The 27,993-nt window shown below is 38.7% G+C and overlaps 1 protein-coding gene across 1 annotated transcript; it reads left to right on the top strand.

Moving 5' to 3' along the window:
- Positions 1–9: 9 nt before the first annotated feature.
- On the top strand, positions 10–27,973 carry phgdh (phosphoglycerate dehydrogenase). The gene is made up of 12 exons (XM_052015949.1): positions 10–171; positions 1,671–1,822; positions 3,329–3,394; positions 5,163–5,217; positions 5,568–5,666; positions 11,085–11,217; positions 14,260–14,408; positions 18,889–19,041; positions 19,375–19,513; positions 20,414–20,541; positions 22,613–22,838; positions 26,254–27,973. Exons 1-12 carry the CDS (start codon positions 37–39, stop codon positions 26,406–26,408), a joined length of 1,590 nt encoding a protein of 529 aa, XP_051871909.1. The 5' UTR covers positions 10–36; the 3' UTR covers positions 26,409–27,973.
- The last annotated feature ends 20 nt before the right edge of the window (positions 27,974–27,993 follow it).

The raw sequence follows: 27,993 nt of genomic DNA, 5'->3' as shown, positions 1-27,993 counted from the left end.
ACGTGAACACTTTCGCTCCCGAAGTTGGAAGGAAAGATGGCTTTTTCGGTTCGTAGCCTCCTCATCAGTGAGAGCGTAGATGCCAGTTGCAAGAAAATCCTAGAGGAAAATGGAATCAAAGTGGTGGAGAAGAAAAATATGACCAAGGATGAACTGCTTGTTGAAATAAAGGTATCAATTAAGGAACTAAACTCTCACAGTAAGATAGTGTGCGATGGGTTTGTGGCGTTCAGTTAGTTACATTCACGGCATCAGGGTGGTGGTAACTTTGCTGAAGTACTGAGGAGGGAGGGTAGGTACACCTAGCTGTTGATGTTCATTTGAAGACAATTTATTTTTTTCCCCCCTTTGTAAGTAAATGGCCGAAATGCGAGCGGAGGCGGAGAAGCTGCATAAAATCTTCATCTGAGATATATTTGTTGGAGAGGGAATCATTCCGTGACCATTCTATTGTGACTGTTCCTGATGGCGCGGCTCCGGGTTCACTCAACGGAGATCTTTGCTGATGCAACAGCGCCGAGAGGTTTCCGAGCGCAAAGCGTTGAACAGCCGCGGGCTACTTTGGAGCCAGAAATAGTGCTACGTCGAAAGGCTTTTAAATGTATATATTTAAACCTAGTGCGGTGTGCATTGCTTTGGTTTTGAACATTCGCTGCGGCTTAAAGCTTCATTGCAAACCTCACAAAATATTTGTATTTCCAGCATTTCTATTTTTACTTTAGATTTCCAACATCTGCAGTGTTTTTGATTTTCACGAACCATTGCTTTCGGTAATTCCGAAATGGCTTTAACCCAAGGCTCCAACATAAAGCAGTCGAGATTTTGGAACTCTTTTGGTATAAGCACTCTAATTTTGTTACTTGTCGCCTGATTTCTTGGAAGTGGTTTTCTAATAGTGTAGTGCAAATCAAAGTGAAGGGAACAGCTTTTAATCTCTATTTCAGACGTCTAATTGCAAGTAGATTTAACATAGAAACGTCTCCCAAATATAACTGCATTTTTAAAAAAATTACATGTATTTGAAAATTTTCTACAGGCATTTTTGAAATTCGAACCTAAGAAAATGGAGTGAAACCAATTTCATATGATGCACTCTATAATTAACTATCAATGCTAGATATGTACATGTTCCTTTACCCTTTGTTGTCATTTTATCGTTACCTGTGCTGTTCCTCGGTGAAGTGGGTGAATGGTGTAGGGACTTTTTTTGGCGCGAATTGTGAAGATTTGTCAATGGTTTCACTCCTCCCCCGGGAAATGCACAAGTCCTCCCACTCTCCCTGGGACCACAGTTGAAAAAATAGCCTGCAGTACCACAATGTCATCTGGCCGTCTCTCGTCTTTTCACCTATTTATTTTCCTTTCCCCTTTATTTTGCCTTTCCAAATTCATTATTTGATTTTGAGTCTCTTTTGATGTCCGATGTATTCCTGCAGCTCTACATTCCAAACATTTTACTGCCGTTTGAATATGTGCTAAGTGTTTAGGGACAGCTTAATTAAATAAACCTGCATTGAAATGAGGACAAAATGTCGATTTAGTAGTTATATTTTTGATGCACTATGTCTAAAATTTGTGTTATTTTAAAATTATACATAGAGAAAACTACTATTTGGCAGACTTTGAGTGAAATGTAGTATCAAAGAGTACTAATGCATTATCATTATTAGGACTATGATGGACTTATAATCCGTTCTGGAACAAAAGTTACAGCTGATGTCATAAATGCTGCAAAGAATCTGAAGATAATCGGTAGAGCTGGAACAGGAGTGGATAATGTGGACATAGATACTTCAACCAGGAATGGAATTATTGTAATGAAGTATGCATAATTTAATTATTTGCAAATTCAAATAGAAGATTACCAATCTGCCTGAAATCATAATTAGTTTTATTGTAATGGATTCAAAACAGGATTTAATTTTTAACATTAGAGCATGATTGATTGTTCTTTAACAATATTAAAAGGTATCAGAAATATTTGAAGTTATTTATTGTGCATATTTCATTGTGCCAGAGCTAAAATGGTTAGCTAATTGTTTTCCATTCTGGAATAAAATTCTATCATTGGGTGCTGTCTGTGTGGAGCTTCCACATTCTCCTTGTGACCCCATGAGTTTCTGGAGGTTTCCTCCCACATTCCAAATATGTGTGGGTTGGTAAATTAATTGACCACTGAAAATTACCTCTAGAATAGGCGAACGAGGTGTTAAGGGGAAGGTAATGGGGATGTGAGAGGAACAGTAGGATTAATGTCAGTGGGTACTTGACAGTTGGTGCAATATGATGGGCTAAAGGTCCTTTTTCTGTGGTATATGACTCTGACCCTAAAATCATATTTACTTTCAGGAATTTGCAGAAGCATAATAAAGCTTTGCCAGGAGGAACTTGGCAGGCCAGGCAGCATAAGATGAAAAACACATCAACTGCACTGTCCTAATCAATATATTTAATTACCTCTTCAAAAAAACACAATTAAATTTGTTGGACAGGATCTCCCACCAACAAATCCCTGCTGATCATCCTTGCCTTTCCAAGTGTAGATTAATCTTGTCCCTTAAGTTTTTTTCCTATTTCTCTGCCACTGACATTAAACTAACTGGCTTGTAACTACTTGGCTTATCCCTGCTGCCCTTCTTGAATAAAAGTACTTCCAGTCATCTGGCACCTCACCTGTGATTCGCTTCTTGAACCAACCTGCACAACTCAAATCACTAGAATTTAGCAGCACTATGACCACTTTGATCACTTTGTACTAAAATGGACTTTGTTTCTTTTTGTTCTAATTATGTTCTTCTTGTAAAATTGTTTATTTATGTTTTTCTTGTGATGCTAGAACACTATAATTCATGTGCTCTGTCTGCAAACATTTATTGAAAACATCATTAGGAGACCATATATTAGCAAACTTCTCCAAAAAAAAAATGCTCCTGGATTCACACAAGTGCTGTAAATCTTTGAAACTTGGTGAATTACCTGCCAAGTACACACTGCTCCTGCAGTACAAATTTGTTGCTGATGTAATATGTTTTAAAAAAATCTTGTTTTAGACTTTAACTTAAACTATAAGTTGTGGACCAGATGTACAAGGACACAGAATTGAATTATCAGAGTGTTTGTGCCACGGAATTTGATTTTGCTCTGCTGTTGAAATTGAAATAAGTAGATCAAAAAATGTCTACAAATGTTAATATTAAAGCTAATGAAATAAAAAGTGAGAAATCAATTTGTAGTTTTTTTTTCCCCAACAAGCTAACCTATCATTTTACTTAGAAAGTTTTGAAGAGTTCAAAGGATAACTGTTAGTAATCTTTCTTTTTCCCCAAAGCACACCAAATGGGAACACAATTAGTGCTGCCGAATTGACTTGTGGAATGATCATGTGTTTGGCCAGGTAAGATTTTTTTTTTCACCATATATTCTAATGCAAATTATTAGCCAAAACCTTGTTAATCCACAAAAATGCCTTTTTCTATTTAAGGTCTTAGACCGCAAATCAATTTTCTAATGCAAGTGTTGCATGCTGATGACCTTGTAATAATCATCCATTTTCTACTGCTGTATGGAATGGTAATAGCAGCAAAGCTAGAATGGAATGGAAAATATTGTTTAAAATGTGGGTATTCTAATGAGTACTCTGGCAATCAACAGACCATAGAACCATACAGCACAAAACAGGCCCTTCGGCCCACCGTGTCGTGCCGTCCATCAGACCACCCTCACACTACCTAACCCCTTCCTCCTGCATATCCCTCTATCTCACGTTCCTCCATATGCCTATCCAACAAGCTCTTGAACCTGTTCAATGTATCTGCCTCCACCACCACCCCAGGCAGTGCATTCCATGCACCAACCACTCTTTGGGTGAAAAACCTCCCTCTGACATCTCCCCTGAACCTCCCACCCATAACCTTAAAGCCATGACCTCTCGTCTTGAGCATCGGTGCCCTGGGAAGGAGGCGCTGACTGTCCACTCTATCTATTCCTCTCAATATTTTATATACCTCTATCATGTCTCCTCTCATCCTCCTCCTTTCCAGTGAATAAAGCCCTAGCACCTTAAGCCTCTCCTCATATTCAATACCCTCCAATCCAGGCAGCATCCTGGTAAATCTCCTCTGCACCCTCTCCAATGCCTCCACATCCTTCCTATAATGAGGCGACCAGAACTGAACACAGTACTCTAAATGTGGCCTAACTAGAGTTTTGTAAAGCTGCATCATAACCTCGCGGCTCTTAAACTCAATCCCGCGACTTATGAAAGCCAACATCCCATTGGCCTTCTTAACTGCTCTTTCCACCTGTGAGGCAACTTTCAATGAACTGTGAATATGAACCCCCAGATCCCTCTGTTCCTCCACACTGCCAAGTACCTTGCCGTTTACCCTGTACTCTGCCCTGGAGTTTGTCCTTCCAAAGTGTACCACCTCACACTTCTCCGGATTGAACTCCATCTGCCACTTGTCAGCCCAGCTCTGCATCCTATCAATATCCCTCTGTAAGCTCCGACAGCCCTCCACACTATCCACAACACCGCCTATCTTAGTGCCGTCCGCAAACTTACTAACCCAGCCCTCCACCCCCTCATCTAAGTCATCTATAAATATCACAAAAAGTAGAGGTCCCAGAACCGATCCCTGCGGGACACCACTAGTCACTGCCTTCCAATCCGAGGGCACTCCTTCCACCACAACCCTCTGCTTTCTACATGCAAGCCAATTCCTAATCCACACAGCCAAGCTTCCTTGGATCCCTTGGCCTCTGACCTTCTGAAGAAGCCTACCATGAGGAACCTTATCAAATGCCTTACTAAAATCCATGTAAACCACATCCACCACACTGCCCTCATCAATCTTCCTGGTCACCTCCTCAAAGAACTCTATCAGGCTTGTGAGGCAAGATCTTCCCTTCACAAAGCCATGCTGGCTGTCCCTAATCAGTCCATGATTCTCTAGGTGTTCATAAATCCTATCCCTTAGAACTCCTTTCCACAGAATGCTGCCTAACCTGCTGAGTGTTTCCAGTACTTTGTCTCCTTTTCTATTGTCTTTTGCTGCCACTTTACTGCAGACAGTTGTTTAACATTAGCAAATATTTACAGCTATTTTCTTTGCTTTTTCAGCTGCGATAAATTAAAATGAAAATTAATTTTGCCATTGTAGGAAAATTCCTCAAGGAGCTGCTTCCATGAGAGCTGGAAACTGGGACAGAAAAAAGGTGAGGTAGAGGTATGAATGGTTGAAATGCACAAACATGTGGCTGAAATTGTAAGGGGAAATTGATATTTGGAATTTGGAAACTTTGCTAATAAGCTTTTGGCTAAAACACTGTCTTAATTGTCTCATGGTGAGTTCTGACTTTTAGTGTTTATATTGTTAGGAAATAAAATGTTGACAGTGCTTTAGTCTCCACTGGCAAGAAGTTTATGCAGGATAGTTTTGATAATGAAAAGTCATTGGAAGGCCCATATGTGAACAGAAGATGTATTTGTCATATTTCTCTTGCTTTAAAGTTTGCTTTGAAGTTTGTGACACGACCAAATTATCTTGATCTTAATTTCTTCATAGTTCATGGGCATGGAGCTATATGGGAAAATACTTGGAATTGTAGGACTGGGAAGAATTGGCAAGGAAGTAGCAACAAGGATGCAGTCCTTTGGAATGAAGGTAATGCCACCGTATGGTGGGACATCAGAGTTTAGCCATTTAAAAAAAATAAAGAATCCTAACTTATTAACAACACTTCTATTGAGAATAAACTGTAATATTTCACCAAATAAATATCTTTCTTCAGAGACAAAACTACAGAAAATGAATAAGTGAAGGATATGAAATCTGTGGACCCTTGTAATAGTCCAGTGGATAACTGACCACTGGGATGAGGTGGGGTTAACAGAACGTCTGTACAATACTAGTTTGTACTTAAAAACAGGACAACAAGCTTTGACACACATTTGTGTTTATGTAGCTTATATTAAAATGCCTTAGTGATATCAGGAATAGTGAAACCCAGACCAAAAACGCGGGAGTGACCTAAGGCAGCTCAAAGGCTGGTCTTTATAAAAGGTTTTAAGAGAAATAATCAATGAATCAAACATTCGGCATATGTAGAATTTTGCAGGAGACTGCCAGCTGTTAGAGAACAAGTTATTTCATTTGCAGTACACATATTTTTGGAATCACAGATTATAATAGACCATAGTGTATTCAAGGCATTGAGATCTGATATCACTGTCTTAATCCAGAGTGAAACAATGCAATAAGGAAGTAATATTTGAAATGGTATTTTTTTTTAAATGCAAGCAATCAAGAAGCAAACTGCAACATTGTGTCTTGATTCAGGATGTGCTTAAGATTTTGATTTTACATACCTCCTTAACAGAAAATTAATGTCATCTGAGTTGGTTTCTGTGAGATTGACAAGCACTCTTCTTCTGTCCACATGCCTCTCCCCTCCCCAAAACCCCCATTAATAATTGTGCATAGAGGAGGACTTCATGCTTCATTGAGAATTAAATCATTATTCTTTGCTGGATTCAAGGATAAAAATACCCTTGTAAAGTTAAAATAGCAGGATGTTGTATAATCTATTTAGGAAGACTAAAGTATTCAAGCCAATTTTGCTTAAATTCCCTTTCACTAAAAAGCAGTTTTGATATCTTCATTGTACATGTTTTCCTTTTGAATTTCTAAGTTCCTTTCTCTATTCCCACAGTGTTGAAAGAAATTGTGCTTGGAAGTTGTAAATAAGTATAACATGAACTGAGCTGAATTGCACTCTCTTCAGAACTTTTGGCACTTCTGTTAGGGGTTTGTTTGTGCTACTGGAAACTAGGTTTTGGCATGAAATTTGCCCCAGCAGCATCAGATGCAGTATAAAACTTTTCTTTCCTTCTGTTGAAATTTTCTCACTGGTCAGAAAAAGCAGTCTGTTTATTCATAGAACAATCAGCTTGTGCTAATGTTGTTCTTCGCCTCCCCCTGCTCCCCCCAACCCCTCCAAAGCCAAGCTATGATAATCTGGCACCCTTGGACCTTTGGTAATACTGAACAAACAGATTTTCCAGACTATTGGATGTTCCTCTTTTTAACACCCAAACATTTTTATCTCATTTTCTTTTTACATATTATACAGTAATATAATATATTTTCCAGTGAGCTTAAAGGGAGTGGTGAATGTGTAAGTGCTCCAGATCCCAGCTACGACTCCAAGCCTACCAACATTCCTGACCCCTGGTGTTCTGGACCCCAACCCAGCTCCAACCATGCACCTGGCCCACAGTTAAGACCCTGGCCTCAGCTGTGCTCTGGCTGCACCCCCGCCCCCCCCCACCCCCACCCCCACCCCCAAATTGCATTTTTAGACCCCCGCTTATATTCTGGACAAATATATGAGCCAGATGTGCAACTGTCAGGATTTCCAAAGAATTGAATGCTGGATTATTGGAGTTTTATTGTATTTAAATTGCAATCAATCTACATTTTCTCCACACCATTCTGCAGCCCCACTGGTTACTCTGCAGATACCTTGCACTTAATACTGAGCCTTTATTGCACTTTCAACTGCATTTCTGTCCTCAGAACTGATATCCAGGGGGTGGTTGTCTGGATCTACCTTTGCTCTTCTTGAATGTCATGGAATTAGAGAATATGCTTACGAGACACCACACCTAGCTGGGAGGACCATGTGGGGAAGACATGGATGGGTTCATCACCCAAGAACTTGCCCACCCATGGGTCACATGGACCCATGCTATTTTCTACACTTCTCTGGAGAGCAATTTCTATGTAATGTCTACAATAATGCTTTAATAATAGTCCCCACTGAGATTTGTGACCTTGTATGATTTCAAGTACAGGGTCACACACATGCCCAACTTCTCTCCTGGTGAAACTCAATATTGCCTTTCCTCTCATCTTCCCAGCCACTAAATCATTACAGGCCACTGCCACTGATTTACGTCTCATCACACTTTGCTTGCAGTTACATTAAAGCAATTTCTCAGGCTCCACCCTTGAGGGAAGATTTAATCTTTTCCTAGTTTAACTTACCTTTCTGTCCAGAAGGTGAGGCAAACCAGACATGAGGATTTGTTAGCATTGCAGACTTTCCCAAGTTTCACTCTTACTTGAGCTCTCTAAAGAAGTCTCCTGCATCACTGGAGAGTCTCAGTCACAGTAGAGCCTGGACACAGTACATCTCTGTGAGAGTCCTGGGCACAGTACATCACTCCTCATCTATTCCACCAGCCTCTCTGAGGTTCTTTGTGAATTTTGGAGATGTTTCCTCCTCTTTCATAGGTCAGCCACACCCATTTTTCACACAGCGGGTGCTCAAGGTTGGATCCTGAGGTTATAGCTGCATGGCTAAGCGCTGGCAGCTTGGCAACATTGTCAAGGAATGATTTGAGTAGCGTGTGCTGACACTCTTGAACCATGCCTTTTCACAACTGAACCTGAAAAAGATTTTGGAATGGGGATTTCATGAGGAGTTCATAAACATATCAACATTTTTTGGAAAGCAATGTTAGCTTGCCACACTTCACTGTTTTAGCCCTCCCATGTCTGAGCAGAAGAACTTTTCGACCAGATATTTTCAAAGTCTTGTTTACAATTCAGTACTTCTGAAAGGATGTGAAGTGCAAATTTATGCTGTGAAATGAGGTACACATTAAAGTTGTGTAAGAATGCCATGAGCTGGAATCATAAGCATACACAGCACAGAAGGTGGCCATTACACCCTTTGTGTCCTTGCTAGCCAAAAATAGACATTTAGTTAATCTCACTTCCCACCTCTGGGTTAGTTTATGGCTGTACAGGTCCTCATCCAGGACTTTGTAAATATGGGGAGGGTTTCTGGCTTTCTCCCTTTCAGGCAGCGAGTTACAGACCCTTTCCACTGCTTGAGTAAAATAATTTTTTTTCTCAAGTCTCCTCTAGTCCAATTAGTCTATGTGGAGTTGGGCTGGCGAAGCCTTCAGAAAAACATTACTTAGTTCCTAGTGACTGTGTGAGTTTCTTCTGGGTGATTTAATTTTTCTCCCATGTCCCAAAGACGTATGGATTGGGAGGTTAATTGGCCGCTCTACATTGCCCCTAGTGTGTAGGTGAGTGGAAGAAACTGGGGGTAGTTGATGAGAATGTGAGGAGAATTTTTAAAAAATGGAATTAAGGTAAGATTAGTGTAAATGGGTGAGAGACAGTTGGCATGAGCTCGGTGGGCTCAGGGACCTGTTCCCATGCTGTCTGACTCAATGTACCCTTATAAACCTCTGCACCCTCACGCTATCACATCCTTTGTGTCGTGTCACGGCCAGAACGGTACGTTGTATTCAGCTGCAGCTGAACTCGTGTTTTATACAGTTCCAATAGGACCTCCTGTCTGTTTCTGTTGTTTTATTCTATGCTTGATGAGTAAAGGCAAACATACCATATGCCAAATGGACTAATCTTTTCCTATGTTTTAAATATACTAAGGTTTTGTGGGTGCTACATTTCTAACTGAATAATATTAGTATTTTTCAATGTTTGGATTTTATACAAAGGGAGTTTTTAGAAGTCTGATTTAATCACTCTTTTAAATTGCAGCTGGAATTTTTGTATAGTTTGATGTATAAAATGGCATTATTACCCCAGGAGATAGTAACACAATTCCTGGTGATACCACTGATAAATCATTTTGCACAGCAATTTGTGAACAATGCAACTATTGAAATATGAAAACAAGCAGACTAATGTTTTTAATTTGTAGTGCGACTAAAATGTTGGACTAGATGATATAAAACAAATATCCTGTAATAGTTGGTTATGGTTAAAACTTTCCAAAATATTGATGTATAATTAGGTATGTTATGCCTACAGCCTGTGCCTTTTATGTACTTAGTCATTGAACTAAAAAATGAAACTGATGTTCTAGTTGTACCACAACTATGTAAATTGTGAAGTGGCAGGATTGGGGAGTGAGCTGTGTGAAATGGAAGGGAAGAGAGCTACATGTAGATGGATGGATTGTGTCAGCCAAGGCTCAGCTGGTGCTATTTTGGATGAACATCTTGTGTCCTGGCTAGTATTTGTTGGTCATTATCATATTGCTGCTTCTGGGAAACTGTTGTTTCTAAAGTGTCTGTTATGTTACAGCAGCGACTACACATTAAAGATAGTTTAATGGCTGTAAAGCATTCTGAAGTGTGCTGAGAAGATGAAAGGTATAAATGTAGTCCATTTTTCTGTATGTTTTAAATGCTAGTTTATTGAGCAGTGCCAAGTTAATATCTGCATTTCCATAATCCAGTGTGCTTGAATTCCTGTGTCAGTAGAAGATTAGCAGGCTGTTGAAAACAGAGCTTTCTTTGTGTTTCGGTAAACCAGAATTGCTTCCAAAGCTACTTGTTAATCACAGAGCATTGGTAATTTAACAGTTTGTTCCAAGTTTAATTTATTCTGAGTCGCATTGCAAGTTTCACAATTGGAGTAATTGGGAAACTGATTCATGAATACATAGCAACATAAACACATTTTTCTTTGACTCAAAGATTGAGACTGCCCAGTTATTTCCCATACCTCCTTCCCACTCCTCTGCATCACTCTAACTTTAGCTTAAGGATTTCAGCCCCTGCATGTGACCAACTATTTACATACTTGCCCTTCTCATCTTATAACTATAATTGTTGGTCTGATGTTTCCATCCTTGAGTAAGATTTCCTTCTGTTTTTGACTTTCATTGTCCTGCTCATCCTTTATATTCTCCCTTCAGCTACATCAGCCAAACACTTCGGATTCCTTTCCCTAAACTCTCAGATCTCCTCTCTTTCCAAAGCCACCCTGTTTGATCTTGGCTTTGGTCACTTTCCTGAACCTTGCGTCAGTGCTTGGTCATTTTCATCTCTGTGAAGCATACCTAAAAATTTTTATTCCATTAAAGGTAGTATGTAAATACAAATAGTTGTATTCTAGTTGTTCAGTTTAACTGATAGATCTTCCATTATTTTATGTAGATTTTTCCTGTAGATTTTGGAGCTAAGAGAAGTTGAAGAATTTCCTAAAAGTTAAGCACATTGCATTTTGAAAGTATTATTATTGTTTCAGACCATAGGCTATGATCCAATAATTCCTGCTGAGGTGGCAACTACATTTGGAGTAGAATTCGTGTCTCTGGAACATCTTTGGCCACGGTCTGACTTTATCACTGTCCATACACCTTTAATGCCATCTACTGAAGGTAAATACTGGTATCTCATTGTTTTAAAAGGGTCATTTTGTGATACTTAAGGAACTACTTACCCTAATGGAAACTTAGCACGTTAGTCACTCAATTAGCACCAGTACAACTAGTAGGATCTCTGGATTTGTTTTAATGCAGCGAGCTTCTGACATGAAGGACTCTGTTTATGTTACTGTCCTTCAAGCAGAAAGCATAATCCTAAATGGGAAAAAAAAAACTGAAAAGTATTGGAAATTAAAATCAGACTGGGGTATTCTGGAAATGCACAGTAAGTTGGTAAGACGTACCAAGGTGGAAGGGAGATGGGTAAGGTTCTGGCCAAGACACAGCTACCAAAATGTTAACTCTTGTTGACCAGCAAGATGCATATAATTAGTACTTTTCTGCTTGATCACCCCTACTTGCAGCAAATTGAGACAAACTTTTTGAGCAGGTCAAGGTTAAGAACACTATCTGATTGTACGAAGAATAAAGATTTCAGGAAATAGCAGTTAGAGAAAAAGAAAAGTGGGATTTTAGAAGTTTCATATTTGTAGGGAAGGAGAGACTGCAGGAGGTTTTAGTTGCACAGTTTTGAGCAATTAGTAGATGTTATATGATAAATCTTTGTAATTGATCTTGAATAAACACCAAATATATGGAGATATGATTGTGCACTTGCACTTCAGGAAAAAAAAAGTTAGTGTGTCGGATTACCAACCACATTAGCATTTATAATTGTGAAAATAGGAAATAGTAAAGTCACAGCCAACAAGCAAGGTTTGCTGGTATATCTCAAAGCATTTAAGAAACTGAAAGAAAATTTGTTATGGAGTCAAATAAGCTAATAGGAGTGTGTCTGTAAAAGAGCAGTGTTTTCACTGATGTATGACTTATCCAAACATCTTCTGAGACCATGGTTTCTTGAAACATTGAGAATCAGTGTTTAAGTCTTCTGTTTCCAGGAATTTGGTAATAGGTATGTTTTCGGGAAAATCTTGGAAGTGTGTGTGTGAGAGAGAGAGTTGACAGATTGAAGGTGATTAGAGTTGGGTAAAGGAAGAAAAAGATGAATATAAAAGTGGTGTTAGAAGTCCACAAGAGGCCAAAGAGGAAAGCAAATTATCTCAATGCAAGAATAATAATTTTAAAACAGTTGCATGCAGAATGAAATGCTGTTCTGTCATGGACTAAAGTGTTGGGAGAACAGGACTTAGTGTAGCACCAGGGTAAGTGGAAGTTAATGGAGAAGGGAAGAGATTTAGAAAATATTTAAGAATGAAGGTGGGGTAGACATCCCTAGGGACATCTGATGAGTTTAAGAACATCACCAGTAGGAGGTGGCTACTGATAGTTGAACTTGCAATTCAGTGGAAGAAAATGTTTTTGAATAACTGGACAGAGGGGTGTGCAAGGGGCAATTGGGGCAACAGGGGCATGGCCTGCTTCCATCCACCCCCAAGTTATCATCAGGAATGTTAAGGAAGGTGCATCTATATTAGAATTTAAATTTCTTTGAGTCCCAGGAACTGTGAAAGTTTTCATTGGCTAGCAGAGTGTCATTGGAGGAGATCAAAATGCATGTTTGCTGCAGGAAATTTGAAGGTAGCTTGTCATGATGGATGCAATTCAAATGAAGTTGAAGAATGTAGGAAATAAAATTCCAGCAATAGGCTTATTTCTCTGTCAATTGTAAAATATAGGGCTTTCTAAATAGTTCTGAGATTACATGTTGTATCTATTAAAGTCTTCCAAATGTGCTTCTGGTGCCAACTCTTATCTGAAAGGGTTTTGCTGCTGTTTAATTAATTGAATAATTATGAACAAACCTAACATGGTTTTCCATTTATACTTAAATGCTTTGCTCTCTTTCCTTCCATCAAAGTTATACATTCATTCAGTTAAGTTTTCGTTTGGAAAAAAAATTGAATAACATTTGAAATAAATAATCCCCATTTAAAATGCTTAGTATGTTGGATTGCCTGAGGAAATAGACATTTCTACTCATTGTATTGACCTTGAATATACTTTGTCTGTTAAGAACACGACTATTGCAAGTATGGCCAAAAATAGCTACTCATTTCTCATTAAAGATAATTGCACTTGAACCTTGGCAAAGGAAAAGAATTTTCAGGGACGAGGAATCAACATTATCACTAGTAGAATTATCAGTTACGTGGGTGAACATTTAACTAGTTCCTAACTTAACCATGAAACTGAAAACAGCATTTGAAAGAATAAGATTTGGAGCTTACCTTGGTCTGCTACAGTTCTCCAGTCCATCCCATCCATTTTGGTCAATTTGACTAAAGATCTGGGGTTACGCTAATTTTGCTATTTTGTTTTCCGAAGGGAATGGATAACTACATATATATATAAAAAATGCTGTAAGGTTTTTATTAATACCTGAATATTGGTTTTGTTCTTGGATGTTGTTGTAAATTCTCATTTTAATGAATTCAGTATATTTTTTGAATCATTTTGTGATGTATTTTGGTAGTATCTAAATTTTTTGTGTAATTGTAATACTTTCAGAAAAAAATGTACACCTTGTTGGGGTGTACACAGGCATCCCTTGAAAGCTTGCTTCTGGTAGGTTATTCAAAAGGAAGCCACAGTAATGAATTCAGCAGGATATTAGGCTGCAGTGAGCTAGAAGCAAGAAGATAGAATTGCCCCTACTGCTGCTATGGTCGATATCAGTTTATTCACCTTCAATCTGGAGGATTTTGGCCTGTTGATTTTTGATCAAGTTTTTGGTTATCTCCTCTAATACCTCCTTGTGTAACTCATGGCAACTTTTATACTTGTATGAAAGACCTCGGGACATTCTACACTGTTAAAGGCTTTGGGTACATATTTTTATAAAAATGCAATTTATTATTGTGTATATTTCAGCTGCTTACTAGGTAAGCTTGCTGGGCCTAAGGAGGACTTCCAGCAGTATTTTGAAATTTACTCGGTGAATCGGAAAGATGTAAGATTTGACTTCAGTTTCATTGCATTCTCCAGCTCTTAACAAAGTTACCTGATTATCTTGTATGTTTCATTTACATTTAGGATTGTTGAATGATGAAACCTTTGCCAAATGTAAAAAAGGAGTGAAGGTTATTAACTGTGCTCGAGGAGGTATTATTGATGAGGAAGCATTGCTTCGAGCATTGGAATCTGGACAATGTGGTGGTGCCGGATTAGATGTATTTGTAGAGGTATAAGAAAACTGTCCATTGCATTGTCTTCCATTGTAAAAAATGTGAATATGTAATGCTAAATTTTTTTCCTCTATACTCTGCATTCGGTTAGGACTTGCAAAAACAATTATTATAATCGCGCGTAATACAAATTGTTAAAAAGAAGCATCTCAACAATGAATTTCCTTGAAGTGACACATCTTATGGAGGTTTATTCAACGTAACAGCAGCAGGGCTGTATTTTGCAATATGGCCATGAACCAGTTGGAACTTTTTCCTTACCGAAAGAGGGTTGTGGCAATTTTTCTGCCTGTGGCCCACTTCTGATTCATTTTCCCATTTTGGGAGTTGTATTGCGTGCAGGATAGGCTCCCAGCACAACTGCCAGTGTTGAGGTTAGAAAGTACAAGATAGCCATTGAGGGAGACCAAATTTAAGGGGACATTGGGTATAATGTTAAGCAGCAGATTTAACATTTGGACTCATTTAAGATTGGTCGCATGGAGTGCAGCTTGATCAGAATGTAAATATCTGGGACTTGGTGAACATGGGAAATCTGAAGAGGAACAATGGTTTGTGTCTCCGCAGAACGAGATTCTGAACTGCAGGTATCCTGCTGCATTGGGGAAGGAGAGAGTTGTATGGACAGACTGATTCAGTAGTATAATTTGCACCTCTTGAGTTGACCGATAGCTTGGATTTAAGCAGTGTTGTGGATAGAAGGATGAAACTGTAAGTCAGGCAGTTGTTGTGGAACTGAATGATAAACAAAATTCAAATGTTGGAAATCCAAAACAAAGATGTCAGAAGCACTCAGTAGTTCAGGCAGAGAGAAATGGAATCAACATTTCAGGTCACTGAAGTTTTTCCACTGTCGTGATTGACAAGGCTCTCCTCGTCTTCACCTTCTAACTCAGCAGCCTCCACATTTAATGATTGCCCATCATAACTTCTATCATCTTGAAAGGGATTCCAACACCAGACACCCACTCCACTCCTCTTTTGGCATTCCTAGGGTTCATTCCCTTTGCAATTCCCTGGTTCACTTTTCCATGTCCACCAACTACTCCCCTTCTTGATACACTTTCCCATGCAACTTCAGGAGATGTTTTTTTTTCACGTCTTCCTATTCCACTATCCAGGAAGCCAAACAGTTCCTCCTGCTGAAGCAGTAATTCACTTTCACTTTCAATTTCCAATATGCTCTCCTTTACGTTGGAGAAACCAAACCCGAGATTTGGTGATCAGTTTGTAGGATGCTTCTGCATGGGTGGCTCTGAGGATCTGCGGAGGGTGGGGAGGGAGGGTGGTGTGAAAAGGATTAGACGGGATAGAATTGTTCTGTGCAGTCAGAATTCAAATCCCAAAGGCTGTGTTGCCCACCCAAATATGTGGCTTAGGTCTATTTGGGAACAAGGATTTTTGATTTAACCATTAGTATTAGAGAAGGAAAGAGCATATTGAGATGGATTTACTTGAATTGAACTGGTACTAGTGTCCTGCCAAATCAAAAAACCAGGATAGAAGATAAGCTGTCAAATTGTGGATGAGGGTTGGGTGCTGGGCAGGTAAGGCAGGTTGCAGGGTTCAGATGAGGTGAAGATTAGAAATTTATAAAGAGAGGATGAGGTAAGTGCACGAATTGAGAGCAGAAATGTAATGGAAAGGGACAAAGCATATTCTCTTTCCCATGTGTTTGTTTCAGAACTTTCAAAAGCATAATTAGTGCAGTGGCAAATACGGTCAAAGCAGCTAAAAATGGTCAAAATTGCAGTCTTTATCTGAATTCACAAAATAATCAAAGAAGTTAAATGAATTAGAAGCACAAAGTAAGGTAACTCATTTTGATCTGACTGCTAATTAAAGCACATAGTTGCAAGGTTACAAAGGCAGGTAATTGAACACCAGGGTATTCAACATTTTGGAAAGCAAGGTAAAATGGAACGGCTGGCTTGAGTGGCAGGAATGTAACCTCTAATAAGGATGACATTAGGAGTGTAGTGAGAAAAGGTGTTAACTAAGGACATCAGGAAGTGGAATCCATTTGGTTGGAGGTAAGGAATGGAAAGGAACAGAAAACACTGGTGACAATGTTCTCTAGGTTCCCTAAATGTTGTTTTACTGTTGAACAGAGTATCAATTGAGAAATGAAGCTGTCTTTTATGAAGGGTAATGCAATAATCGAGGAGGGGTTTAATCATCATACTGGGCAAATTGCATTGGCTGAGGTAACCTTGGAGAGTAACTTTTGGAATGTGTTCAAAATGATTTCCTAGAACAGTATGTCTTGGACAGGGAAAAGACTACTTTAGATTTGGTAATTTGCAGCAAGACTGATTTAGTTGGTAATCTCAGTATAGGGTCCTCTGGGGAAGATTTTACATTCAGCAAAACTAGAATCATACACTTAAATACTTTAAGGGGCAAGTTGGCTAAGGTAGTTTGGAAAATAAGATTGGGAGGTATGGTAGCAAACATTTGAAAAAGTATTTTAATTCTCAATAAATAAACATTCCTTTGGGAATTAGAGTTTGGGAAAAGTGATCCATCCACTGCTAACCAAAGAAGTTAAGATTGAAAGAAAAGGCTCAATTTTACAAAGAACAGTAGAAGGCCCTAGGATTGAGAGAAGTTTAAGCTAGCAAGAGATGATGCTTAAAACAAACCAAAGAGGGAGAAAATAGAAAATGAGTTCAAACTTGCAAACCAACAGATAGCAAGTATTGCTACAAGTATGTAAAGAAGAGTTTCAAAAGTAAATAAAAGTCCCTTAGCAGCTGAGGGATAAGGAAGTGGCAGAAACATTAGAGAAACATTTTGTATCTTTCTCACAATTGAAAATGCTAAAAGTAATCAAAAATAATAGAGTGAGGAACTTCAAGCAATTAATATTAATGGAGGATAAAGTACTAGGCAAATAGACTAAGGGTTGACAAATTGCAGGACCTGACACCATGCACCTTGGGATTCCAGAAAAGGTGGCTGCAGAGATAGTGGTGCATTGGTTTACTCAGTTGTGGAAGGGGTCCCATGGATTGGAAAACTGCAAAACTGAAAACTATTATTGAAAAAAGGAAGAGCAGGTATCCAGACATAAAATAGATGAGAAATTGAAGTGGGATTAGCCCCTTTGTGCCTACTCTGGTATTCAATAAGATCAGGGGCAGATCATTTACCTCAGGGCTACTTCTCGTCCTAAAACCATATCCCTTTATTCCATTGATGTCTAAAAGTCTATCAGTCTTTGTCTTGTAAAGAATGTAAGACTGGTTTCCACAGCCCTCTTGGAGAGAATTCCTAAGATTCCCTACACAACTTTGATTATTTAATGTACAGATGCTCTGTGTTTTCAAGTGAGTTGTCATGATTTGCTTTGCCATTCATGATTGTGGGAAACAGCATACATGTGTCCCCAAACACTCAATACCTGTGGACTGCTTCTCCAATAGAATTGGAACTCTTTTCCTGGAAAAGAAATTCGTTGCTGAATGAGGCTTATGGTCAGAATTCTGCTGAATCAGAAAGTGTCCTAATCAGAATTACTAGTTGTGTTATGGATTGATGGTCCTCCTCACAGATGCACTTTGCCCTATGATGTTCATTAACAGCATTTACCAATCATATTTTGAAGCAAGCCTTTCCATTATCCCAGATTAAGAATCAGGTTTATTATCACTGGCATATGTCATGAAATTTGTTGTTTTGTGGCACCAGTGCAGTGCAAAACAAAAATTACTATCAGTTACAAAAATAAATAGTACTAAAGAGGAACAATGAGGTAGCGTTCATGGACAGTTCATAAATCTGATGGCGGAGAGAAAGAAGCTACTTTTGAAATGCTGAATGTGGGTCTTCAGGCTCCTATACCTCCTCCCCAATGGTAGTAACATGAAGGGGGCATGTCCTGGGTGGTGAAGGTCCTTAATGATGGATGCTGGTTTCTTGAGGCACCGCCTCATGGATGTCCTTGATGGTGGGGAGGGTTATGCCCGTGATGGAGCTGGCTGAGTGTACAACCCTCTGCAGCCTCTCTCGATCCTGTGCATTGGAGAGTCCATACCAGGCAGTGATGCAACCAGTCAGAATGCTCTCCACCATACATCTGTAGAAATTTGCAAGAGTCTTCAGTGACATACCAAATCTCCTCAAAATCCTATCAAAGCAGAGCTGCTGGTGTACTGCCTTTGTGATTGCATCAATGTGTTGGGCCCAGCCTAGATCCTCTGAGATGTTGACGCCCAGGAACTTGAAGCTGCTCACCCTTTTCATCACTGACTCCTCAATGAAGACTGGTGTGTGTTCTCCCGACTTCCCCTTCCTGAAGTCCACAATCAATTCCTTGGTACTGCTGATTTAAGCTCGTAAAGCTTTGAAGTCAGCAGAGTCCATGGTAGCTTTTAAGTTGTAGAATGAGTTCGTCAGTTTCAAGCAGAAATAATAGACATGAAAGGTCTTAAAGTTCTATTTTTCAGTGTTTCATATTTTGCATTGCTTTCAGGAACCACCCAAGAATCTTTGTCTTGTGAACCATCCAAATGTAATTGCGTGTCCACATCTAGGTGCGAGTACCTATGAAGCCCAGGAACGTTGTGGGAAGGATATTGCAGCTCAAATTGTGGACATGGTGAAGGGCAGCTCACTAGTTGGAGCGGTATGTAATTCTGCCAATGTATTGCTTGAAACACCAATTCTGTCATCAAACTGAAATTGATAATCAAACAAAAAGCTTACAAAATAAAAAGGCTAATATGAAACCTGAGTAACACCAAAGCTAACAGGTGCAGTTTACTTAGAACTAAAGATACTACAGAATTGGAAAGTTGCAGCTGACCTCTGCAACATTAAAAATGATTTGATATGACATAGTGAACTTTTGCAGTTAGCACTATATTCTGTATGTTTCCTTTTGAGATTCGATATATCTATTTACTGTTTCACAAAGTTATTAGTATGGGTAGCTGCCTGACTTTTTGTCCTTGGTTAGATTAATGCCCAGGCTCTCAGCCGTGCTGTGATTCCTGAAACAAAACCTTGGATCCAGCTTGGGGAGGCACTGGGAATGGTGGCAAAAGCATTTGCTGGCCAAGTAAATGGTCAAACGAAAGTACAAGTTGCAACAGCAGGTGAGTGACATAATTTGGACTAATCTTGTTCCTGCCCTTTTGTTTTGAGATTTTTATTTAGTGTTTCAGGGATGGAGTCTGCTAATGATTGAGATGGACACTGGGGTGGGTGAGTGTTTGAAGGGAATGAATTCAGTGGAATATAACGTGACCAGGTTGTTAGGTAATCTCTCCATACGAGTCAGTTTAGAAACTCTGAGGCTTGATTTGGTCAGACTCAAAGCACAATAGCTATGTCAATATTTAATACAAAATATCAAAGTAAGCAGTTTGGTAAGTTCAGGATGTCTGACTTTGCTGCTGCACACCATTGTTCTAGATATAGCTGTCCATTGGTTTTACTGCACCTGAAGAGATGAAATAAGCAGAGTGATGGTGGGGAAAAATTAATCGAGGATTTCAAAAGGGAATTGTATACAGTAGGTACTTAGGGAAAATCAATTTGTAGGTCAAGGGAATGGGACTGATTAGATGGACAAGAGCCAACATGGATCTGGTGGGCTGAATCTTCTATTCCAAAAAAAAAGCTGTAATTCTACATACAGAGAATAGGTTTCCTTTATGAAATGGAACAAATTTTTGGACTGTTAGAAAAACAACCTGTATTGCAGTGTAGAGCAATCCCGCTGTGTTTCCTACAAGGTAGATAGTTGTTTACAAATTTGATTGAGCTTCCAGTGCTTGAATGGGGCACAAAAAAACATATGTTGAGACAATATACATTATCCATTTTTACTTGACTTCCAAATCTAAATGACAAATCCTAAAAATATTTAATTTTACAATAAGAGGAAACTTTGAATCAATGCCAATGGAGCAGAACTGAAACCATGAGACCATAAAGAGTGAAAGAAATATAATTTGTGTTCAAATATTACAGTTTTTAATTTTATTTTTAAGGTATGTCTTTGAGAAATACCGAGCATTGTGTTGCCACAGCTGTGACTCTAGGGCTGCTTAAAGGAGACTTAGAAAACCATGTCAACCTCATCAATGCATCCTTACTTGCAAAAGAAGCAGGATTGACTGTAAGTTATCTTGGACTTTTTTGTGGACATATGTCCATTGTTCTAATTGATTCATTTTAATTCAATTTGTCAAAAGTTCATTAAAAGAGATTTCTACATCAGCTACTTGAAGTGAGAGGGAGAAATGCTTAATTCCTATGTAACAGAAGTTTGTAATGAAACCACTTTGGAGATGTGTGGAATACTCTGGTCCCCCAACCAACAATGAAATCTGAAGAACGTTGGGGGCAAGTGGAACGTGGGGTAGTGTGCAATGGAGTGAAATCTTGGGAAGAAATTTCCTGGTATTTGAAGGTAACTCCTGCTTAATATATCTTCATTTTCTACTGCTTACTTACAAACATTTCAACCTGCACTTGGAACAGAATTGCAAAAGCAGAAGAAATGGCATTCTGGCAACTATGTAAATGTATAAGATGTATCAGAGTGCTTTATTGATGCCATGGTAATAAATTCATTATATGGATATGCACTAATACATTGCCAACACAGGATGCTGTACGTTTGCAGGCTAACCTGCTGTTTCCATCTAACCATCATCCCCTCCCCATCTGGTTCCACCTATCCCCTACCAGCCTCTATCCCATTGCCCTTGTACTGCTATGTGCTGGTCTTCTTTCCTCTTCCCTCTCAGTCCTGATGCGGGGTCTTGACCTGAAACATCGACCAGCATCTTTTGCTTCCACAGATACTGATTAGCCTGTTGAGTTCTTCCAGCACTTGTGTTTTTTTTTTGTAACCTGCTAGTGTTCTTTTGAATACTTGGATGGATAGCTTCCTCTTTCCAATATTTTGTCCATACTTGCAGAAAAAGGCTGCACTGTAATGGGCAGGAACGTTTGCAAATCAGGGAAGAGATAGATTTCATAACATTTTACAGTGTCTTCCCATGTGAGCTCTTTTTTTCCTCTAAGTATATCTTGCTTTCTTAATTATAAAATCCGTTCTTCAGGTTCCCAAGAAAGAAACCAATTGATTTATAGCTGCAGTCCATCCACTGCATTGTTAATGAATGAAGCAGTGACTAAACTTGAAATGGAACAAATGACAGTGGAATTGGAGAAATTTCATCCTATTGGTTCAGGGTTAGCTGAAAGGTTTCAAGAGCTGATAAGACCAGGATTGAACATTGCATTACCAGCTTACAAATATCTCAGCACCAACAGTTCACACAGCACATTCAACAAGATGCACAGATTGGGAGCATATGTAGATGAGTCCATAACTCAACTACAGTGTAACATTGCTTCCTATTCACACTGCAGACCATATGAAGAATTTGGCCACACCATTGTCCTCTACAATGAAGCACTCCTTTGACCAAGGTCTTCCTTGTGACTATAGCTAGTGTAACTCATCCTGTGACTGGTGTTTAGAGTAGCCTTAGGCTTCATATTATAGCAGTCTGTTTCAGCAATTGTTACACAGATTTAGTTGGAGAACTAAATTTTGCAACAGGTTTCAACAATATCATAACTCTCTGGGTATCTACTGGCATATGGAACTTCATTTATTTATTTGGATTTGGGCATTACCCAGCAAAGCCAGCATTTATTGCCCATCTCTAATTGCCTCAATGTGATGGTGTTTTACTGCCTTAAATTACTGCAGTCCTTCTAATAAAGATGCTTCCAGTATGCTATTGAGTAGGAAGTTTCAGGATTTTGATGCAATGATAACCCAGTGAAGAAATGGCAATATGTTTCCAAATCATGCTGTTATGTGACTTGAAGAGGACTTCCCATGCACTTGTTGCCCTTGTCCTTCTTGGTGAAAGAGATTGTGAGTTTGGTCATTATTCCCTTTGTTTTATCTATTCCTCCCCCAGCTTCTCTGCAAATTAAAACTAATTTGTTTTCTCTCTGTCCTGGTTCTGATGGTGTCTCCAACATGATATGTTAACTCTATTTTTCCACAAATGCTGCCTGACCTTCTCAGTGCTTCCAGAATTTCCTGTCTTTTTTTCTCATTATTGTTTTTTATATTTATCTACATAAAGAATAATTGACCAATGATTACTGTAAATCAGGATATCTTCAGTATTTAATGTAAAGGTACTTCTTTCTTGCAGGTAGTAACCAAGCATGATGATGCAGTTCCAGGAGATCTTACTAATGTATGTGCACTGGAGATCACTACTTCCAGTGCCTCCCATAAATTTCTGGGTTCCATTCAAGTAGGCATTCCAGTACTCCTGGAAGTTGATGGAGCAGCATTCAAGCAGGCAGTTCCTCTCAGTGGAAATTTGCTAATTTACAAAGCTATGGAATATCCTCAAGTTTTGCAGTCTGTTGCAGGTAAAGGAAGCAGCATTTTCTTGTAATCTCCCTTGCCTTTAATTTGACATTCAGCATTAGTGTTTATCAATCCTCATATTAATCCCTCAAGAAGACTAATTGTAGGAATGTTTAAGTAAAAGATGTCTTTGCATAATGTCTTGTCATTAGTCAACTTGTACAAGTTTGACTTTATATTGCTACTGTAATTAAATAGAAAAGCGTTCCTAAGAAATGAGCTTCAAGCTGTGTAAGGACTGAAAAAGCAGGAGCAGGTCATTCAGCCCCTTATGCTTGTTCTGTCACTTATTAAGATCATAACTGATCTTTTACCTCAAAAGGCATTTTCCTGCACTAACTCCATATCCCTTGATTCTCTCATGAAAAGAGCAACTAGTCAAATGGACTCAAAGAATAATTGCACCACATAGTATGTTACTGAGTTTACAGCAAGAAACCTCCAAGTTTGGTGTCTGCTGTTGGTTAATTTAGACTGCTTCAGGTAAAACTGCACAGACCCACTTTAGTCTGGACATGGATTCTGAAATTCTCATTTCTCATTCATGAAACTAGGCTGATTTGCAAGTCTTGTATTTCTCACACTTCAGTAGATTGGCCTTGAATAGTTGTGTTAATATGACTTTAGTATGTAACTTTTTTGGAATGATAATAACTAGTGTACTTAAATCATTTGTGTTAAATAAGGATCAGAGTAGTAATATACGGCCCATCTAAAGGTCTATCCAAAGTCCATTATCCTGCTTGACTGAGTTGACTGTAAAATGACCTTTTGATGATTGGAGATTTGAACATCTGTCTTATTTGTAACCTATTACCCAATGTGGCCATGTCATGCAGCCCTTTACAGTGAAGTTATTATCAGAAAGCTGGAGTTTGTAGGACAATATCTTCAATGGGCCTGTGACACCACAGTTTTCAATTCCAGCTGATCCTACAAACCTAGGGCTTAAGTTTTGATTTCTAATTGGTTGGACAACAAGATTTTCATTTAATACTGGTGGTTGACAAAACTTTACACTCATTCCTTAACTTGCAGTGTCTCCTTAGAGACACGTGTGCATTCTTCCCACCCCTTAATGATTGGGATTTATAAAGCAAACCTGGAAGCCTGCAGCTTCCACAATTTTACAAGTTCCTTCTTTCATTCCTGAAGTTTTAAGGGCTCAGCACCACCTTTCTGTACAATGCTTCTTCAGGCCAATCCCATTCTCCCCCTTCTACTCCAGCTCACTCCCTGCATCATGTTGGACTATACTGCATTAGTAATCTGAGTAATGGTCCTGCCAAACAAATGAATAGAATTGACTTAATATCAGTGAATAAACTTGCATACAGTCTATACTTGTATCTGTGCTAACACTGTAAAGGTTATTGTAATGAGCTTCCATTGTTGCTATCACTTCCATGGAAGGTAATTTTTTCCTTCAGGATGGAGATTAGAATTGCATGCAGTATTCCTCGAAGAGGTCTCAATAAAGCCTTGTACAACTGTAGCTAGGCTTCCCTACTTTGATACACCAGCCCCCTTGAATAAAAGATGGAACTTCCTGTCCTACTGTACCTGCATGCTCTTCCTGTGGTTTCTGTACACAGCCATCTAATCCAACATCCCAATCTTCCTGGCCAACTCCCCTTTGTATCCTTTTTCTACATTGGTATATCTCAGATTCCACACCAAAACAAATCAACCAATCACTTCATTTGAGTTTTGCTGATAAAGTGATTCAAAACAACGTACAGTAAAACTCCAATAATATGGCACATTCTGCACTTTGGTGCAGTACTGGCAGATTTCCAGGACTATTAGATATTTTTCCTAACCCCAGCACGTTTTAATTACAGCCCATCCCCAGTTAATAAACAGGTTCCAGTTTTATGGATATTCGTGAGTCGATTTTGTCCATAAATCAGGAAATACACAAAAATCACTCTCTATTGGTAACCATACCTTCACAGTATGGTAATGAATGGCATTAAAAGCACATAAGGCTGTTAAGGAAGAACAGTTACTAAACTAGGATAGAGAGGAGAGGATCTAGTTCTGCTGTTCGTAGGAACAAAAGTATGTACATACTTCAGCCTTTTGAATTTAATAACATAATGGGAGTTTGTTCATATGTAGCGGTGTCCATTAATTGGGTGTTCTTAACCCAATCTGTATTTTTTTTTAGATGTTACACAGTTTACAGTAAATTCTCCAGTGAAGCAGGGAGTTTCAAGGGTGTGTGGGAACTTGGGCCCTGTTGAGTTTAGGGGAAGCATGGGAACAAGAGGCCTGGTGAGTTTCAGGGGAATGTGGAAAGCAGCACCTGGTGAGCCAGATGCTGAATCAGCAGGATTTTTGCATAGCAGATTATTGGAGTTATATTTTATCATTAGCCGTGACATCTTTTAAGCTACCTTTAGGACATGAAGGGCATTTTATAAAAGCCAATATTTAATTTATATGCATCCCTTATACATTGCACTACATTTACCATATAAAAACATATTTACATAACTGACCAATGCCGATGTGAACACTTTGATCAGTGGCATGCCTTGGCAGAGGTTCTTGGGTTCAGGCAGACAATCCCAGCTGATACTCTAATTGGAGTTGTAAAGATGAGCTGTATGAGCTATCATGTGAAAAGTTTTTAAAAAGGCAATGTCTTCCCCCCCCCCCCCCCCCCAGGTGAATTAAAACATACAGTAGTGCTATTTTGAAGAAAAGCAGTGAAGTTCTTCTGGTATCCTGACCATCATTTATCGAGCAACAAATAACACCAAAAAATTGATTATTTACTTAATTGGCTGCTGTTTCAGTATATTAAGATAGTGATCATACTTCAAGTTTTAAAAATCCTTTGGGGTATTGAATTCATGAAAATGCAAGTTATTGCTTTGAATACAACTGCATTTTCCCGGACACAATCTTTTCTATTTATTCACTATTTTCAATTGCTAAATTACTCACTAATCAGAGTAGGTAATTGATCCTCTGTTCCTTGATCAGTAACTTTTGCCTATTAACCCTGCATGAAAACTATTTTAGATACATCAGAAATTGAAATAAAAGAGTGTTATCCAGTATTTTAGTTGTTGTCTTAAAATTTCTGGTAAGTTAATAAAGCATAACTCCTTTTTCCAAAACTATGCAGGCTGTTCTCTGCACTTAATTCTTCAGTTTTTATTTTATTGCATGCTATCTGAAACATTGTGTTTTGATCTAAAAAAAATCAGAGTATTTTCTTCTCTCGTGCAAGTTTTTTAGCTGTATTGCACACTGATGGATTTTCAGAAGAAATACTTTCATGATCTTTGTGTTTTCCACAGGTGTAATTGATTTATCAATTCATTTTCACTGGTTAACTCTGAATTATAAATTACCCTGGATTAATTTTTATAATTAAGTTGCTGCCATTTCTTTATTCAGGTGTGCTGGCTTCAGCTGGAATTCAAATTGAATCATACAATGTTACAACTGCTATGGAGGGAGACCAATGGTGCATTATGAAAACTACTTCATTATTAGTAGATCTGAATCTTCTTGAGCCATATATAAAGCTATCAATACAGCTGACAATATGAAAATCCATTCAGAAAAAACATCAACATTTAGAAATTGACCAGAAAGAGTGGTGTTTGGCTTAAATTTACTGTAACAATGGTGCCTTTTTCAATGGTACTAATTAAATTGACAAAATGTCAAATAAGCTAACCTGAACAAAAGCCATTGCATGAGCTAACTTTGTTTATTCATTAATATATCACTGCCATTAACATAAAATAGAAGCAGAAAATGCTGGAAATACTTAGCATATCAGGCAGCATATGTTCAAAACTGTCCACTGCACCATAGAACAATGATCGACCACTGGTACCTGGTGACAGGGAGATAAAGTATGTTCAAGTAACTGCTCTTGAACTGAAAACGTTAATACCCTTCCCACACCACAGAGGAGGTTGAGAGGGTTCTATGCCAATTTAGTGGTCTTATGACAATTCATCATTTGATTTGTTCCATTGACATTCCCACTTGAAATAGTAACTGTGACAAACAATCCGCCCTCAACCACAATGATATACACAGTAGAGAATCCCTGCCACAGGGACTTGTCAAAACAGAAAGAACAGTTCAAGTGTCAACCCTAGAAAGAACCTGGTGCCACACAAGTCAAAAACTCTCAGTGGCAGATATGGTGCAGGCCTGCAGTTGGAACATCTTTATTCAGGGTCAAAATGACTTTGAATGAATACACTGCTGAGCAGAAGTAATGGTGACCCCCTTCCCCCATATTATGACCACCTTTAGGGTTACAGAAATTTGCCCTTGGAGAATTCATAAATCCCTGCCCAAAAATTTGAGATATTGAATCAAATTCATTCTCAGGGGATTTATATGGGGGATAAAAAGTAAATACAATATAGTTTTTCAACTCGTGTTTCCTGACACATGCAGATGGTGTGGCTTCAAACTACAGAAAATTATGATACATCATTTTCTAGGAATACAAATCCCCACCCCACTGAAATGTGGGGTCACCTGTGTGGCCTAAAATAGGATACTCATAACAAAATGTTCCCATCAGCATAACTGTAGGATATCACTTTGTCTTTATAAACCCCCCCCCCCCCCCCCCCCCCCCCCCCCCCCAACTGCAGATAGCATGGCTACGTGTAAATTGGCCGATGTTGCTTCTTGGCCAGTCCCAAATTTGATACTATTGCCACTGGACACAACTCACAAAGGATAAGAACGAGTAAGAAGTCCAATGCAACTGATAACAAGACCATGTTATGACACTTGCCACTGCAATTTAGCAGACATGGTCACCATTCTATGAATTGTAGTTGTCCAATGAAAGATCATTGACCTGAAATGTTACTGTTCTCCTGATACTGCCTGACTTACTGAGTATTTCCAGCGCTTTTCTGTTTTTATTTTGGTTTTCTGGTATCTGCAGTTTTTTTTAATATTTTCAACTGCAATTAGTTTAATCTTTGTTGCAAAAATTGTCATATTATTTCAGCAATAAATGAAATTTACAAGCATATTTATGAGAATGAAATAATACTGCTTGAGAAATTGTAGCTCATTACTCCTACTGAAATGTTTGCAAAGCAATTATTCAGTAAATTATTTTTCTTGTTTCCCTAATGACTCATTGCTGGA

The sequence above is a fragment of the Pristis pectinata genome, chromosome 1 (genome assembly GCF_009764475.1).
Source record: "Pristis pectinata isolate sPriPec2 chromosome 1, sPriPec2.1.pri, whole genome shotgun sequence".
NCBI classification, from domain to species: Eukaryota; Metazoa; Chordata; class Chondrichthyes; order Rhinopristiformes; family Pristidae; genus Pristis; species Pristis pectinata.
This window is presented reverse-complemented; position numbering and strand designations above follow the sequence as displayed.